At 35.1% G+C, this 14726-nt stretch overlaps 1 protein-coding gene across 1 annotated transcript; it reads left to right on the top strand.

Annotated features, from left to right (window-relative positions):
* Positions 1–1911: 1911 nt before the first annotated feature.
* On the top strand, positions 1912–14214 carry LOC133678612 (serine/threonine-protein phosphatase 2A 65 kDa regulatory subunit A beta isoform-like). Its single transcript, XM_062100989.1, has 13 exons — positions 1912–2071; positions 2174–2606; positions 2681–2927; positions 3598–3710; positions 3901–3980; positions 4333–4474; positions 4609–4689; positions 5476–5580; positions 12407–12589; positions 12990–13082; positions 13335–13474; positions 13556–13622; positions 13900–14214. The coding sequence occupies exons 2-13, from the start codon at positions 2214–2216 to the stop codon at positions 14017–14019; spliced, it is 1764 nt and encodes a 587-aa protein (XP_061956973.1). The 5' UTR covers positions 1912–2071; positions 2174–2213; the 3' UTR covers positions 14020–14214.
* Positions 14215–14726: the final 512 nt, after the last annotated feature.

The following is a 14726-nucleotide window of genomic DNA, read 5'->3' as shown; positions in this document are numbered from 1 at the left end:
AGTTAATTTAGGCTGACTCGGGTCGTTTTTTTGGGTCCTTTTTTTCAATGAATTTTTTTTTTTAATTTTATCTTTTAACATTGAGGTGATTAGAAATTAGATTTCATAATTTATTTTAATTTGCTTTATATGGGGTTATCATGGTCTCATGACCATAGTTATGGATTTGGCAGGTTGACTTGGGTTGACCTAGGTCGATCAAATTTATTATTGTCTCAATATTTTTTAAAAAATATTGTTTTAAAATATTTTTATTGAGTCAAACTATGTTTTTACTGGTCGTTTAGGTTGTCTTTGGACCCGCCAAGCTGACCAGGTCATATTGAGTCAACTTCTACATAGTGAAATTTTTTTTTTGCAAAACAATATTAGCAATGCTTGGACAATTTTTTTACATTTTAAAAAATTTGTTCCAACCCACAACATAGTGCAACCAATAACACAAATATAAAAAGGTGTGGGGGATTCACTATACAAATTGAATTATGGATCTCCTCACAAAACACTATGGACTCACTGTTTGTAGTGTTTTTTTTATCCTTTTATTTATTTATTTTGCCCTTATAAAACCAAATTGTAGGCTAATTTAGGTTAATTTGTTAGGAAAAAGCGGAGGAAATAGATGACTTTTCAAGCTTTGGATGAAATGTTTATTGTAGTCATTATACTTTCCAAATTATAAATATTCTGTCCCTTCAATTTTCAAAATCTCAAAACAAAGTCAATTTTAATCTAAAACTTCATTTTTCTTATTTTTAAATCCTTAGTTTACGAGAGGAGAGAGATAAAACCACTATTGACATCGATTCATGCCATCAAAATGGTCGATCTTGGTATCAACAAGTTTTATATGATAAGGAAAATTCCACGTACGGATTTTTCTCAACTTTAAATTGTCTAAAAAACACATATAAAGCTTTATTTGATTTTTATGTGGCTTTTTAGGTTTTTAATGTCATTGATGAGTTTATCAATGTGTTTAAAATGTTTTTTTAGATGTTTTGGGTCAAAAATAGGTTGAAAACGGGTTTTTAAGTAAAAAAGCCATCAACCTTGATTTTTTAGACATCATAGTGCCGAAATCTAGAGAAAGTCTGATGATGTGCTGTTAAACTTTTTTTTTTTTTAAAAAAATTAGGTTGGGCAACATATTAATAGTTAAAAAATAAGGGCCAATGCGTGCGAGCCTACCCTTCAAGCTCGCGTGCATGCCCTTTCCAAATGGGCTATGTGCGCTGAATCTTTTTTAATATGTATTTTTTAAATATAATTTTTTAATTTATATTTAAATTAATCCTATTTGATTTTTTATTTTGTTTAGTTTTTTTAAATAACATTTGTTTTTTTAATTATTTTGTATATATTTGATTTTTGAAGAGATTATTATAATTCATTTATATTTTTTTTAAAGTTTTATATAAATGAATTATATTTTTAAAAATAAAACATATATTTTTTTTTGATAATATCTCTAACAAGTATAACCTATAATATTTTTTTCCGTTTAGTTTTATTTAAATAATGTCATGTGTTTGTATATTTTTATTTAATCAAAAATTTATTTTGATAAACAAAGTTATTAAACAAACTAAATAAATAATTTGTGTTACAAGGTGAAATATCATATAAATATATCTTTTGATTTTTTTGATTTTGTTTTTAGTTAGTATTAATGATTTTTTTTATTTATTAAAATAAATATTTTTTTATTTTATTTAATTAAAAATATATATAAAAATTTGTAATTTATACTCGAAATTTTTTTATAAAAAAACACATAAAAAAATCTATATATTTAATTTTTTTTTGTTAGAAAAAATATATGCGGTGGAATAGAAATCAAATAGCTAGATAAAATCTAAATAAACAAACAGTAGTAATTACTGCTTGGAAAAAAAAGAAAAAGAAACTAATACTACTTAAAAAACTACCTCAAACGAATTGCTTTGTATCTCTCTCTCCATAAGCATAAACACTAACAACAAAATTAAGTCTATCCATTTAACAGATCCACCATCCCATCCCATCCCATCCCATCGAAGAAGAAACCTTCGTCTCTCCATTTCTAACGGTACCAACACCAAAACCTTTATATTCTTTTCTTTTCTTTAATTAGATTCAGATCTTTCATTAATTATTATTCATTAATAACTAACTCTAATTGTAATTTTAGAATTTTGCAATTTTGCAATTGCAACAAGATCTCTAGCAAGATGGCGACGATCGACGAGCCTCTATACCCGATCGCCGTTCTAATCGACGAGTTAAAAAACGAGGACATTCAGCTCCGATTGAACTCAATTCGTCGCCTTTCTACCATCGCTCGTGCCCTCGGCGAGGAGCGAACTCGCAAGGAATTAATTCCTTTCCTAAGCGAGAATAACGACGACGACGACGAAGTGCTTCTCGCTATGGCTGATGAATTAGGAGTTTTTATTCCCTATGTTGGCGGTGTTGAGTATGCCAATGTGCTGCTTCCGCCTCTCGAGACGCTCTGCACCGTCGAGGAAACTTGTGTTAGAGATAAATCAGTCGAGTCGTTGTGTAGAATCGGAACACAGATGATAGAGCAAGACTTAGTTGACCATTTTATTCCGCTCGTCAAGGTTTGGATTTTGCTGATAATTTTGTTTGTTTTTTTACTGATACGTATTGACGGGATGTGATCTTTGCTGTTCAGAGATTGGCAGCGGGTGAATGGTTTACTGCACGGGTTTCGTCCTGTGGTTTGTTTCATATTGCTTATCCCAGTGCTCCAGAGACTTTAAAGACTGAATTACGAGCCCTATACAGTCAGCTTTGTCAAGATGATATGCCCATGGTTCGTAGATCTGCTGCCACTAATCTAGGAAAGTTTGCTGCTACTGTTGAGCCTGTTCATTTGAAGACTGATATCATGTCTATATTTGATGATTTGACTCAGGATGGTATGAACATACTTCCATTTTTTACTCTAATCAAGTTCTATGTTTGTGTTAACTAGTTGATTTTGCTTTCATTATTGTGTTGGCTGATTTTGATTCTGACTAGGGAATATGCATTTAAGCCTTTAAAACTAAGGAATGCATTTCAGGTTTTGGAATAAAACTATTCCAGGAAATGAATTCTTTTGCTTTTGATTCCATTCTGTGCCTCTTGATGTATGTTTTGTAGAACATTAAAGTGCAATAACGAAATTGAATTCCAGCTTTTATCTTTATCAATTTTGTTTTCCACATTCTGTCTTCTATATATTTATGAACATTGACTTTTTCTAAATGGTCTAGGATAAAGTGCCTCCCAATTGTGTTTTTGTTAGATTGAAAATCCATAAAATCTTGGTTAACCTATCCGATAGGCCATGTCATTGATTATTGTTATTCTTTGTAATTTTTGTACTTCTCTTGAGTCCTTTCTCTCTTCATCTTTTTAAAAATACAGCAAAACCTAGGAAACTTTAATCGATTAAAAATCATAAACAGGTTCTGACCTGTACTCTTTTCTTCTGAATAGAAATGAAACCTTTTATGTTTATCCAATTTCATAACTGGCATCAGTATTCTCTTTCTTTGTCATGAAGTGCAAATATAACCATGTCTCCATTTGTCTTTGTTTCAGATCAAGATTCTGTTCGATTATTGGCTGTTGAGGGTTGTGCAGCTCTTGGAAAATTGCTGGAACCCCAAGATTGTGTGGCGCATATCCTTCCAGTCATAGTTAATTTCTCACAGGTATAACATAGTTCAGCTTTTCTAATTGTTAGTTTCTTTGTATTGTGGTTATCCATGATCCAAGCTTTTAACAATGCGTGGACAAAAATGTATCTTCTGTTTTATATTGTCATCTCATGACTAAATGGAAAACTCGGTTCATGGTTTTTGTTTTGACCATTATGCATGATCCAAATACTTTCCCAAGCAGGATAAGTCTTGGCGTGTTCGCTACATGGTTGCAAATCAATTGTATGAGCTCTGTGAAGCTGTTGGTCCTGAGCCTACCAGGTAATCACTTTAAAACCTTGGATTAGTTGTTACTTGTTTGAAATGGATTAATCAATTGTATGAGCTCCGTGAAGCTGTTGGTCCTGAGCCTACCAAGCAATCACTTTAAAACCTTGGATTAGCTGTTACTTGTTTGAAATGAATTGCATGTCCTGCAATCTAGTTGCTTCCTTTTTCTCCTTCATCCAAAATCAACGTCAAAGGTTAAGTTGTTATGATTCAATAATGTAGGAAAATGCTCTTAAATGCTTATTACTTGGTTAATTATTGATTTATATATATATAGATCCTTTAATAGTTAATGGACCTGTTCCTTGGATTTAAGTTCATATATTTGACTTTGATATTTCAGGTCTGACCTGGTTCCTGCATATGTTCGGCTACTTCGTGATAATGAAGCTGAAGTACGTATAGCTGCAGCAGGAAAAGTAACTAAGTTTTGCAGGATTTTGAATCCAGAAGTTGCAATTCAGCATATTCTTCCTTGTGTAAAAGTATACACACGCGAAATAATTCAATTTTATTCATGCAAAATTATTTTTTTAATCATATAGCTTTCTTCTGGTATTTTTACAGTTTAAATAGCACTTGCTTTTGGTAGCTATAATTCGTTCTCTGTCTTCTGTAGGATTTATCCACAGATTCATCCCAACATGTTCGTTCTGCTTTGGCTTCTGTTATAATGGGAATGGCTCCTGTTTTGGGGAAGGTAAGTATCATGTCATTCATTATTACATAAGCAGCAAGAAGGAAAGTGGAGCTCATTTATTTGTTCATACATTTCTATTGAAGTAGAGTTTGGTGCAGCATAAACTTATGTGATGTTTATCAGAAACAGTTGCAGATAAAATGTGAAGATCGTTTTCTGGAAATTGTTTAATTTTAGTATTCTGTCAAATGGAATTTCATGTTTTCTTTCTGGTGATTTTGCTAACATACATGAGTTGTTTTTTCCTTGTCACCTTATCTGTCGATCTAGTTAAAATTTGAACTGGAGTATGAGCTGCTAGTATGGCTTTTTGCAAGTGGATAATGCAAGAGCATTGATTGTATCATTATTATAGTAGCTTTTTAGCTTGTAGATTTCTGTCATTCTTATAGTACCATTGGTTATGTCATTTTTATTTGTATTCTTACCACCTTACTGATGATTTTGCTAACGTACATGAGTTGTTTTTTTCTTACCACCTTATCTGCTGATCTAGTTAAAATTTGAACTAGAGCATGAGCTAGCATGGCTTTTTGCAAGTGGATAATGTAAGAACATTGATTATGTCATTATTATAGTAGCCTTTTTAGCTTGTAGATTTCTTTGTTATTTGTATTCTTGGTTTTCTATTTATCCTGGAGGACATTGATTCTTGAGTTTTTGCTGCTTTGCCATTGGCTTTCAGAAGTTTTTTCACTATTATTGCAATCTATGGTATTTGTTCCTCAAAGAAGCATGCTTGTATCTTTCACTGTACTAAAACACAGTTTCTGCTGATGGTGCTAGGATGCAACAATTGAGCAGCTGCTTCCAATTTTCCTCTCTCTCTTGAAAGATGAATTTCCTGATGTTAGATTGAATATTATCAGCAAACTTGATCAAGTCAATCAGGTTTGTGGAAGCTGTTAAAATTGATTCCATAACTTCATTTGCTTAGAAAGTTCTTCATGCATGCTATTGTTCTTTGAGAGATCTTGAAACAATTTACTGCATCACATAATGAGAATTAGCAGTGTGATTTTATTACCACTCATTTGTAAAAATGAACTACAAAATGCTTCTAAACTTTACCATATTGAACCTAGAATTAGGAGATTATTATGAGGACTAATCTAACTGAAATAGTTTCGTTTATGATTAGTACTTCTTTGAAGCATTAAATGACACATAATCAGGGTTGAGTTAACCTGCTGGTAATGCAGGGTAACTTGGACAATGTGGGGGCCTTTTAAGAGAGTTTTCATTAGGACTATATAACACATCCAGGCTCAAATAATAAATAACACATTGCTAGATAATTTAATCAAATGAGGCAAAAAATATAGATGAATGATTGATTCCCCGTGCAAGAAACCTATAGCAACCACCTTGTAGGATGCCTTTGGGTGATGTTTATCTTCCTAGTTAGCATAATCAGTTCCCTTACTCTTAGAATCTCATAGACTAGTTTATAGATGTAGTTTCCTTCAAAACTAGGTGGTGATTCCCATATTCTTATTGATCGCCTAAATGTCTTGATGCGAACCTCTTGATCGCGTGGTCAAGTAACCTCCAATGAAGATGATACTTCCCCAAGAAAATTGAAAATCAGGTTTGGGAAGTGTGATGCAATGGAAACCTGTTTCAAGGCACCACTATTGGAATTGAATTGAATGATGCCACAAGGTTAGTTATACCTTGATAAGTCAGATTTGATCTTTGTTCCAGCAAAGATAACGTGTTGCATCAAGCAAAACAAAAGTTTATTTCATAAATCCATGGCCCCTTGCTTTTCAGCATACAAAACACTTATATAATGCTTCAAATAACCCTAATGGATCCTTATATGTGGGGCTGATTTGAGTCTATTTACAAAATTGACTCAAATGAGTAATAATAAACCAAAGACTAAGAAGAAAATAATCAAAATAATAAAAATCCAAAATTAATATTCTAAATATGCTAGAATCAGATTTGATCTAAATGTGGAATTAATTCTGAAGTCTTCTTGCTTTGTTGTTCTTGGTTTCCTTGTTTTACATGAACAATTAATGAAGAAAATCTCCCTCTTGTATACCTACAAATTTAGTTTCATTTATAGACTAGGTGAATCATTAATTAATCCTTCATAACTTGGGAAATGAGATCTGACAGCCTCCCTAGTATCCTTTGTTGATTAGGAAACTTTCTCCTTGATAAATATTCTCCTAAATAATAGGGAAAATAATGAACGAAGTTTCTTTGAATTTTAGGAGAATATTTGTCTGATTTATGGTCTTGTAGAATTAGGAAATCAACCCCAAACAAATCTGATTTGACCCCAACATCTTAATTAACCTAAGCCAACTTTGGACCCCATGTGGCCCAAACCCATTTTCATTAATAGGGACCAAATTAGACCCAAAATACACTCTAAATAAACTTCCTTTGCAGCCCAAAAAATCCCATGCATAGCCTGTCTTGATTTGGTCGAATTACCCACCAAAAGAATTGGGCTGAACCCATGCCATAAGAACCTCAATCTGACCGAATGCATCTCTAGGTAAAGACCCGTCATGAAAAACCCAAGGCTGAACCATATACTGAACTATATTAACAACCAATCTCAAATACATAACTGAATGCTTACTATAAGGAATCCAAGACTGAACTTGAATAGCATCATGTCCCCTATGAAAAAATGAATGCAGTTGCTTTCTTATTATTAGATTGATGATTTGTTCATTATTGGACACTGTGGGCAAATCATTAAAAATGTCTACTATAGAGCATTTGGATATATTTTTTGAGAACCTGCTAATTGTTAAGATGACTGAAATTGGTTTTGGTTTGAATGCCTCTCAATGGAGGTTTGCCTCTCTTTAAATAGTTAGAATTCTCCCTATTTACAACCTAATTATTATAATTACATGCATGATTTTCTCTATCAAATCATTCAAAATCCCTAACATTACTCCACCAACCACATAAATCCCTAACATTGCTCTACCAACCACAAAGATCCTGTAAATATAAACTATTGCTATATATAAAATATTGCCTAATTTGGTAACATCCCCCCTCAAATTGATGCTGGTCGATCAAGAAGCATCAATCTGTCAATCATGAATTTATGGCGGTGACGAGAGAGAGCCTTGGTAAAGATGTCAGCATTTTGATGTTTGGTGAAACTGTGAGGAAGAGTAATTTCCTGACAAACAAGTGATTCACGAATGGAATGACAATCCACCTCAATATGCTTGGTGCTCTCATGGAAAACTGGATTGGTAACAATTTGAATAACACTGATGTTATCACATAAAGAGGAGTGGGAGTAAGCTGTGGAACACCAAGTTCACCTAATAGCCCTCGAAGCCATGTAATTTTAGAACAGGTAGATGACATGGCTCTATATTCAGACTCGGTAGATGACTTTGAGACACGTGCTTGCTTTTTACTCTTCTAAGAGATAAGAGTACTGCCAAGAAACATGCACCAACCCGAAACAGAACGACGAGTATCTGGACAACCAGCCCAATCAGCATCACTATAAGCCTACAATTGTAAAAAAGTTCTTGAAGAAAAGAACAAACTACGACCAGGCGTCCCTTTAAGATATTGAAGGAGACGACGGACAACGGCTAAATGGGTTTGGCAAGGAGTCTGCATAAACTGACTGACCTGCTGTACAACAAATGAGATATCAGGTTGGGTAATAGTCAAATAATTCAAACTTCCTACCAGCTGCCGATACATGGGGGGATCAGGCAAGAGATCACCATTCTCATGATGTAGCTTCAAGTTGACCTCCATAGGTGTAAGAACTGAGTTAGCGTCTGAAAGACCAACTAAGGAAAGAAGCTCCTGGGTATACTTGTGTTGATGCAAAAGTATGCCAGTTGGACAATGCTAGGCCTCAAGACCATGAAAATACTATAGTGGACCAAGATCTTTTATATGAAAGGAAGATTTGAGTCACTTCTGAAGCTGCTCAATTAACTGGGAATCAGATCCTGTAATCACTATCATTGACATACACTAGAAGTAGAACGATCCCAATATCAGTCTTGCGAAAGAAGAGAGAGTAGTCATACTGGCTATGCGTGAAGGTGAAATCCAAAAGAGTAGTACGAAATTTCTCAAACCATGCCCGCGGTGCTTGCTTCAAACCATATAGAGATCGCTTTAAGTGACGAGCCTCAGTAGAAGAGGAAGAAAACAAGCCAGGAGGAGTCATCATGTAAATCTCTTCTTCCAGATCACCATGTAGAAGAGCATTCTTCACATACATCTGATGAAGCGACCATCCTTTCGAGACAACAATGGCTATAACAATACGAACAGTAGTCATCTTAGCCATAGGAGCAAATGTTTCCTCATAATCTAGGCCATATTGTTGTCGATTTCCTAGTGCCACCAGACAAGCTTTATATTGGTCAAGAGATCCATTGGCACCCATCTGAATGGTGTATACCCATTTGCATCCAATAGGTTTTACCCCAAAGGGACAAGGAATGATGTCCCAAGTATGATTATCTTGAAGAGCTTGAAGTTTGTCTTGCATAGCTTGTTGTCAACACTCTTGAGTGAAGGCCTCAGAATAAGATTTAGGCACATAAATAGTATCAATAGTGGTCTGAAGAGCAGAATGTGAGAAGCCATACCTATCTGGAGGTTGTGAAACCCAAGTTGACCGTCGAGGCTCTTGTAAAACAAGATTAGATGTTGGTTCAGGAGTAGAAAGAGGAAGTGGGCAACGTCGTTGATAAACAATTCCTGGCTTAAAATGATCAACAATAGTAGACACATCATCAAAAGAAGGAAGCAAAGCAGAAGAAGAAACATAATCTACACGAGACAGAAAGAAATACTGATTTTCAAAGAAAACCATATTTCGTGAAATGCGAATCTTGTTATTATCCGCATCATAACATACAAATCCTTTATGGGAATTACCATAGCCAAGAAAAGCACGTTGAACAGCCTGAGCAGCAAGCTTGTGATGTTTGATGGGAGGTAAGTGAACAAAGCAAATACAACAAAAAACATGAAGAGAATTATAGTCAGGAGGGACTCCAAACAAATGAAAATATGGAGAATCAAGATTCAAGGTTTGAGAAGGCAGACAATTAATCAAATTGACATCTATAGATAAAGCTTCTACCCAAAATCGAGGAGGTACAAAAGATTCAAGCAATAAGATACGAACAACCTCTAAAAAGATGTCGATTCTTACGCTCGGTGATTCCATTCTATTGAGGAGTGCAAGGACATGAACGTTGAGAGATAATACCCTTTTGTTGTAGGAAGGATTGAAAGTCACGAGACATGTATTCTCCTCCAGAATCGGAACGTAACATCTTAATTTTGGTAAAAAATTGTCTCTACAAGAGCAACAAATGTTTGGAAAATAGAAAACACATCAGCTTTAGAATGAAGGAAATAGACCCAGGTGAATCAACTGTAGTCATCAATAAATGTTACAAAGTATCTATACTGTGCATGAGAAAGAACAGGACTTACACCCCAAACATCAATATGAATAATTTCAAAATAGGCAGAAGTCTGACTTCCTTGCATAGGAAATGATATGGATTTGCTTTTATCAAGTTTACAAGAAGCACAATCAAAAGATAAATGGGAGGAAAACTCATGTATATTATTCAAATAGCCACTTTTAACAAGATGCTGCAAAATAACAGAATTAGGATGTCCTAATTTCTTATGCCAAAGATGACTAGTATTGGCAATAGAACAACAACCTAAAGATACTGAAAAAGGGATACTGAAAAAGGTATAGAAAAAGACTGAAGAGGAAAAAGACGTCCCACTTTAGGCCTCGTTGCTACTACTTGTCCCGATACCTGATCCTGCACACGACAACCACGATGGTCAAAATGAAGGGAATAATCATTTTCTATGAATTGGCCAACAAAGATTAAATTGGAAGATAAGTCAGGAGACACAAAAACATTGGTAAAGGCAGACCCTAGATTGCTAATGACAGTAATAGGAATAGTATGACCATCAGCTATTTGAATGTTTTGCTCACCATCATACTTACGAACATCCTGTAGTGCTTTGGAATTGCCAGTCATGTGATTGGAAACTGCAGAGTCAATTAACCAAGGAGAGGAGAGTAACTTTGTCTTACCTTGAAGTCCAAGAGCAGAGAGAGCATAAACTATCATCTGTTGGACAAGCTCTGGTGTAAGAGTAGAATAAGACCTCGGGATAGCTGGTTGATTTAGAGGCGTGGTCACAAGGTTGGATTGGTTAGCAGTATACAAGGCATGGGCAGATCGATTCTGAGGTCGTATGCGACAGTCCTTGATAATGTGACCTTCCTTTTTGCAATAATTGCAGAACTTTTTACTGCAATTCTTTGCTACATGCCCAAACTCCTTGCAATTGTAGCACTGTGGCGGGGATTTGAATCTACCTTTTCCTTGAGCTGCATAGGCCATATTGAATATCTCAGTACTGACCGTGTCTTGGGCAATGCCATGTTGTGAGGCAAGACATTGTTCCTCATGCAGAAGCTCTCCCAGGCACTCATCCAAGGTTGGAACAGGTTTGCGGTTAATCAACCCAACGCATACACTCAAATTCTGGGCGAAGCTTCATTAAGAATTGGTCTCGTTGGCTCTCGGAATGGACCGCTTGTACTGCCCCCAACACTTTCTTTGGAACCTCAGATTACACCAACCCAGAATAATCACTCCATAAGTTTAGGAAACCCGAATAATACTGGTCAATTGACGGATTCCCTTGGCAATAATTTCCAATGTCCAACTCTAATTGGAACTTTCGAGCAAAGTTATCTTGATGATACATCCGTCGAAGTGAATCCCACATTTCCTTAGCAGTATTGAAGGAATGAAGATTGTTGACCATATGAGGTTCAATAGAGAACTCAACAACCATGAAACAACCTTGGCATCCCTGCTTTCCCAATAACCCAGTTTTATGGGATCAGTTGGAACCGTAGAGGATCCATCCAACGATTTTGTAATTCTTTTCCTTAAACAAACATCCAAAACTGAAATTCCCAAGAAGAGTAATTCTTGCCATTCATGCGAACAATGGAAGTTCTCTCTTTCGACATGACTAAGAAAACACAACAGCCTAAAAAAAATAGACAAGATTAATGAAAACACCAATGCCACAAGACAAGATGCTGATACAATTCAGCCCAAGCCAAAGAATATCACGAACTAAAAAAATGAACTGAATCAGCCCACAAACCAAGATGAGAATTTCTCACAACTCCAGAAATTTAAGCTAGGTGCTCTGATACCATGTTAAGAAGACTGAAATTGGTTTAGGTTTGAATGCCTCTCTTTAAATAGCTAGAATTCTCTCTATTTACAGCCTAATTATTATAATTACATGCATGATATTTTGTATCAAATCATTCAAAATCTCTAACATTGCTCTACCAACCACAAAGATCCTGTAAATATAAACTATTGCTATATATAAAATATTGCCTAATCTGGTAACACTAATTAGCATAACTGAACTCGAAACCAAAATTGTGTCCCAAATATGTGGATTAAGAAAGCAGCTTTAAAGTCTATTCCTATCAATTCTGATTTGACATAGATTCGTAAATGACATTTTGAGGGTTAATTGGGGCCAGCAATTTGTGATCTATTCGTAAACCTTACGTAGACCTGCAATTCATACCTGCATTTTTTCTCTCCTTTTTAAGGTACTTTAGCCTGATTTTTTTGTTGTTTGAATTCCTTTGCAGGTGATTGGAATTGATTTGCTTTCCCAATCTCTATTGCCAGCAATTGTGGAGCTTGCAGAGGATAGACATTGGAGAGTTCGGCTTGCAATTATAGAATACATACCATTGCTGGCAAGTCAGTTGGGAGTAGGGTTTTTCGATGATAAGCTTGGTGCTCTGTGCATGCAATGGTTGAAAGATAAGGTTTGTCGAGCTCTGTGATTTTGTACTGAGGCCTATCCTGGTCTTTGCTTATATATGAAGTAATGCTGGAGACCACCTCACTTTTCATTATCAGCAAATGGTTCCCAGATGCTTGGTTACCTCGTTTAAGTATTTGATGCTGAGATTACAAAATCATCAAACCCTTGAAGTTTATCTCAAAATGAAATATGATCAAGAATGTGATTCCATCTACTTCTATCTTTTTTTAGCCCATTTTCCTCACTCCCTCTATTTAATCATATGCATAATGCGTGGTCTGTTTAGTGGAAGAAGGTATCTTATCATTTGATTTATGGCTTTTCTTCATAATTTTCAAGCATAGTGTTCTTATTTATTTTTGCAATATGTTTTTAACTAACTATACTAGCTATCTTTATAGGTTTACTCAATTCGTGATGCAGCTGCTAACAATGTGAAGCGCCTTGCTGAAGAATTTGGCCCAGATTGGGCAATGCAGCACATAGTTCCTCAGGTTTGCCAGTTGTCACACTATTTATCACCATGCCTTCATTTCTCTTTCTTGAGTAAAAATGTTACATGATATGAGCAAAGCGTATCTATGGAGAAATATGAGGCTAATCCTTTGGACTTTTTGGTAGTGGAAACAGCATAGGGAAAGAACAAGAAAAGCACATTGGCCAGCATATATAGATTGGGACTTCTATCCCCCCCCACCCGAACTCTCCCAAGTCAGTTGACCTACTGTTTTGACTTTGGCTGACAGGTTTTGGACCTGATTAACAACCCACACTATCTGTATCGGATGACCATTTTACATGCAGTTTCTCTACTCTCTCCCGTAATGGGGTCGGAAATTACCTGTTCCCAGCTTCTTCCTATTGTCATCAATGCATCAAAAGACAGGTGAATTAGTTGCTTGCATAAGCTTAATTTGTTTGATTTGTTTGTTATAACTTGGATTGAGCAGAGAGTTGCATGTCACAGGGTACCCAACATCAAATTTAATGTGGCTAAGGTGTTGCAATCACTTATTCCTATAGTTGATCAGTCTGTAAGTACAATAGTTGACATTTCTACTTTGTTTCTGAAAACATTATTGCTCTTCATTTCAAAAGATTTAATTATTACATTTCACTTCGTGATATTTATGGAAGTACTAAATTCTCTAATAAAATACATACATAATTTACCTTAAACCAGATTAGTATGTTCAAGGTAAGGTGAAGAGAAATCATTCTATTAGTCGAGTCAGGCTCCCTGTTCAACTCTTTTATTTTTACTCTGCTTGCCGTATCAGAAGGTATTAACAATGTTCTCTAACAATGCAGGTTGTGGAGAAGACAATTCGTCCATGTTTGGTTGAGCTAAGTGAGGACCCAGATGTTGATGTAAGATTCTTTGCTACTCAAGCACTACAGTCAAGTGATCATGTCATGATGTCTACCTAGATCGATGTTTTAATTAGGCCCTTTTTTACATTCTTGTTTCCCTTCCCCCTTTCGATTCAGTTCAATTAACTAACAGATTTGTGTAATGTGTTAGCTAAGGTTCTATAGTTTGTTCCTGTCAAATGATACGTTCTTTTGAACGATTGCATGTCTATTTATCAGAAATGTCTTGAAACGGATAAGCATCTTGTATAATTATGTTCCAAGGCTTTTTTTGGTGTTCTAGTTTTACAATATCATGCAATGGTTCGACTATTTAACTTATCCATAAATATTGTACATCAAATTTACTCAATTGCACTGGAGTTAGATTGGATATATGGATCTCGCATGGCCGTAGATATGAGAAATTTTTGTCATTATTATTTTTAACGAACTTGGACACGAGAAGTTTGTGGGAACTTGAAGCTCATTTACTAGAAGAAGTTCGTAGTTTTTAACAAAACTCTCGGAACTCTTTAGAAGAGGTTGGAGTGCATTGGCACGTGAAAATATACCTTTAGACCCCAAAATAGCATCCAAAAGTGTTTAAATAGGAAGCTAAACTGACTTAGCTAATAATTCCTTGATTAAATAAAACTTTCAAACCTAAATAGTAAATGAATCAATAAATAACAAGTAAAATGAAAAAAAAAAAAAACTCTGAAGCATAGCTAACCTAGCTAAATAATTCCTTGACTTGAATCCATAAATAATAAGCAAGAGGA

Source organism: Populus nigra, chromosome 18 (assembly GCF_951802175.1).
Source record: "Populus nigra chromosome 18, ddPopNigr1.1, whole genome shotgun sequence".
Classification (NCBI taxonomy): Eukaryota; Viridiplantae; Streptophyta; class Magnoliopsida; order Malpighiales; family Salicaceae; genus Populus; species Populus nigra.
The sequence above is the reverse complement of the archived record's forward strand: the minus strand, read 5'-3'. Positions and strand labels throughout refer to the sequence as shown.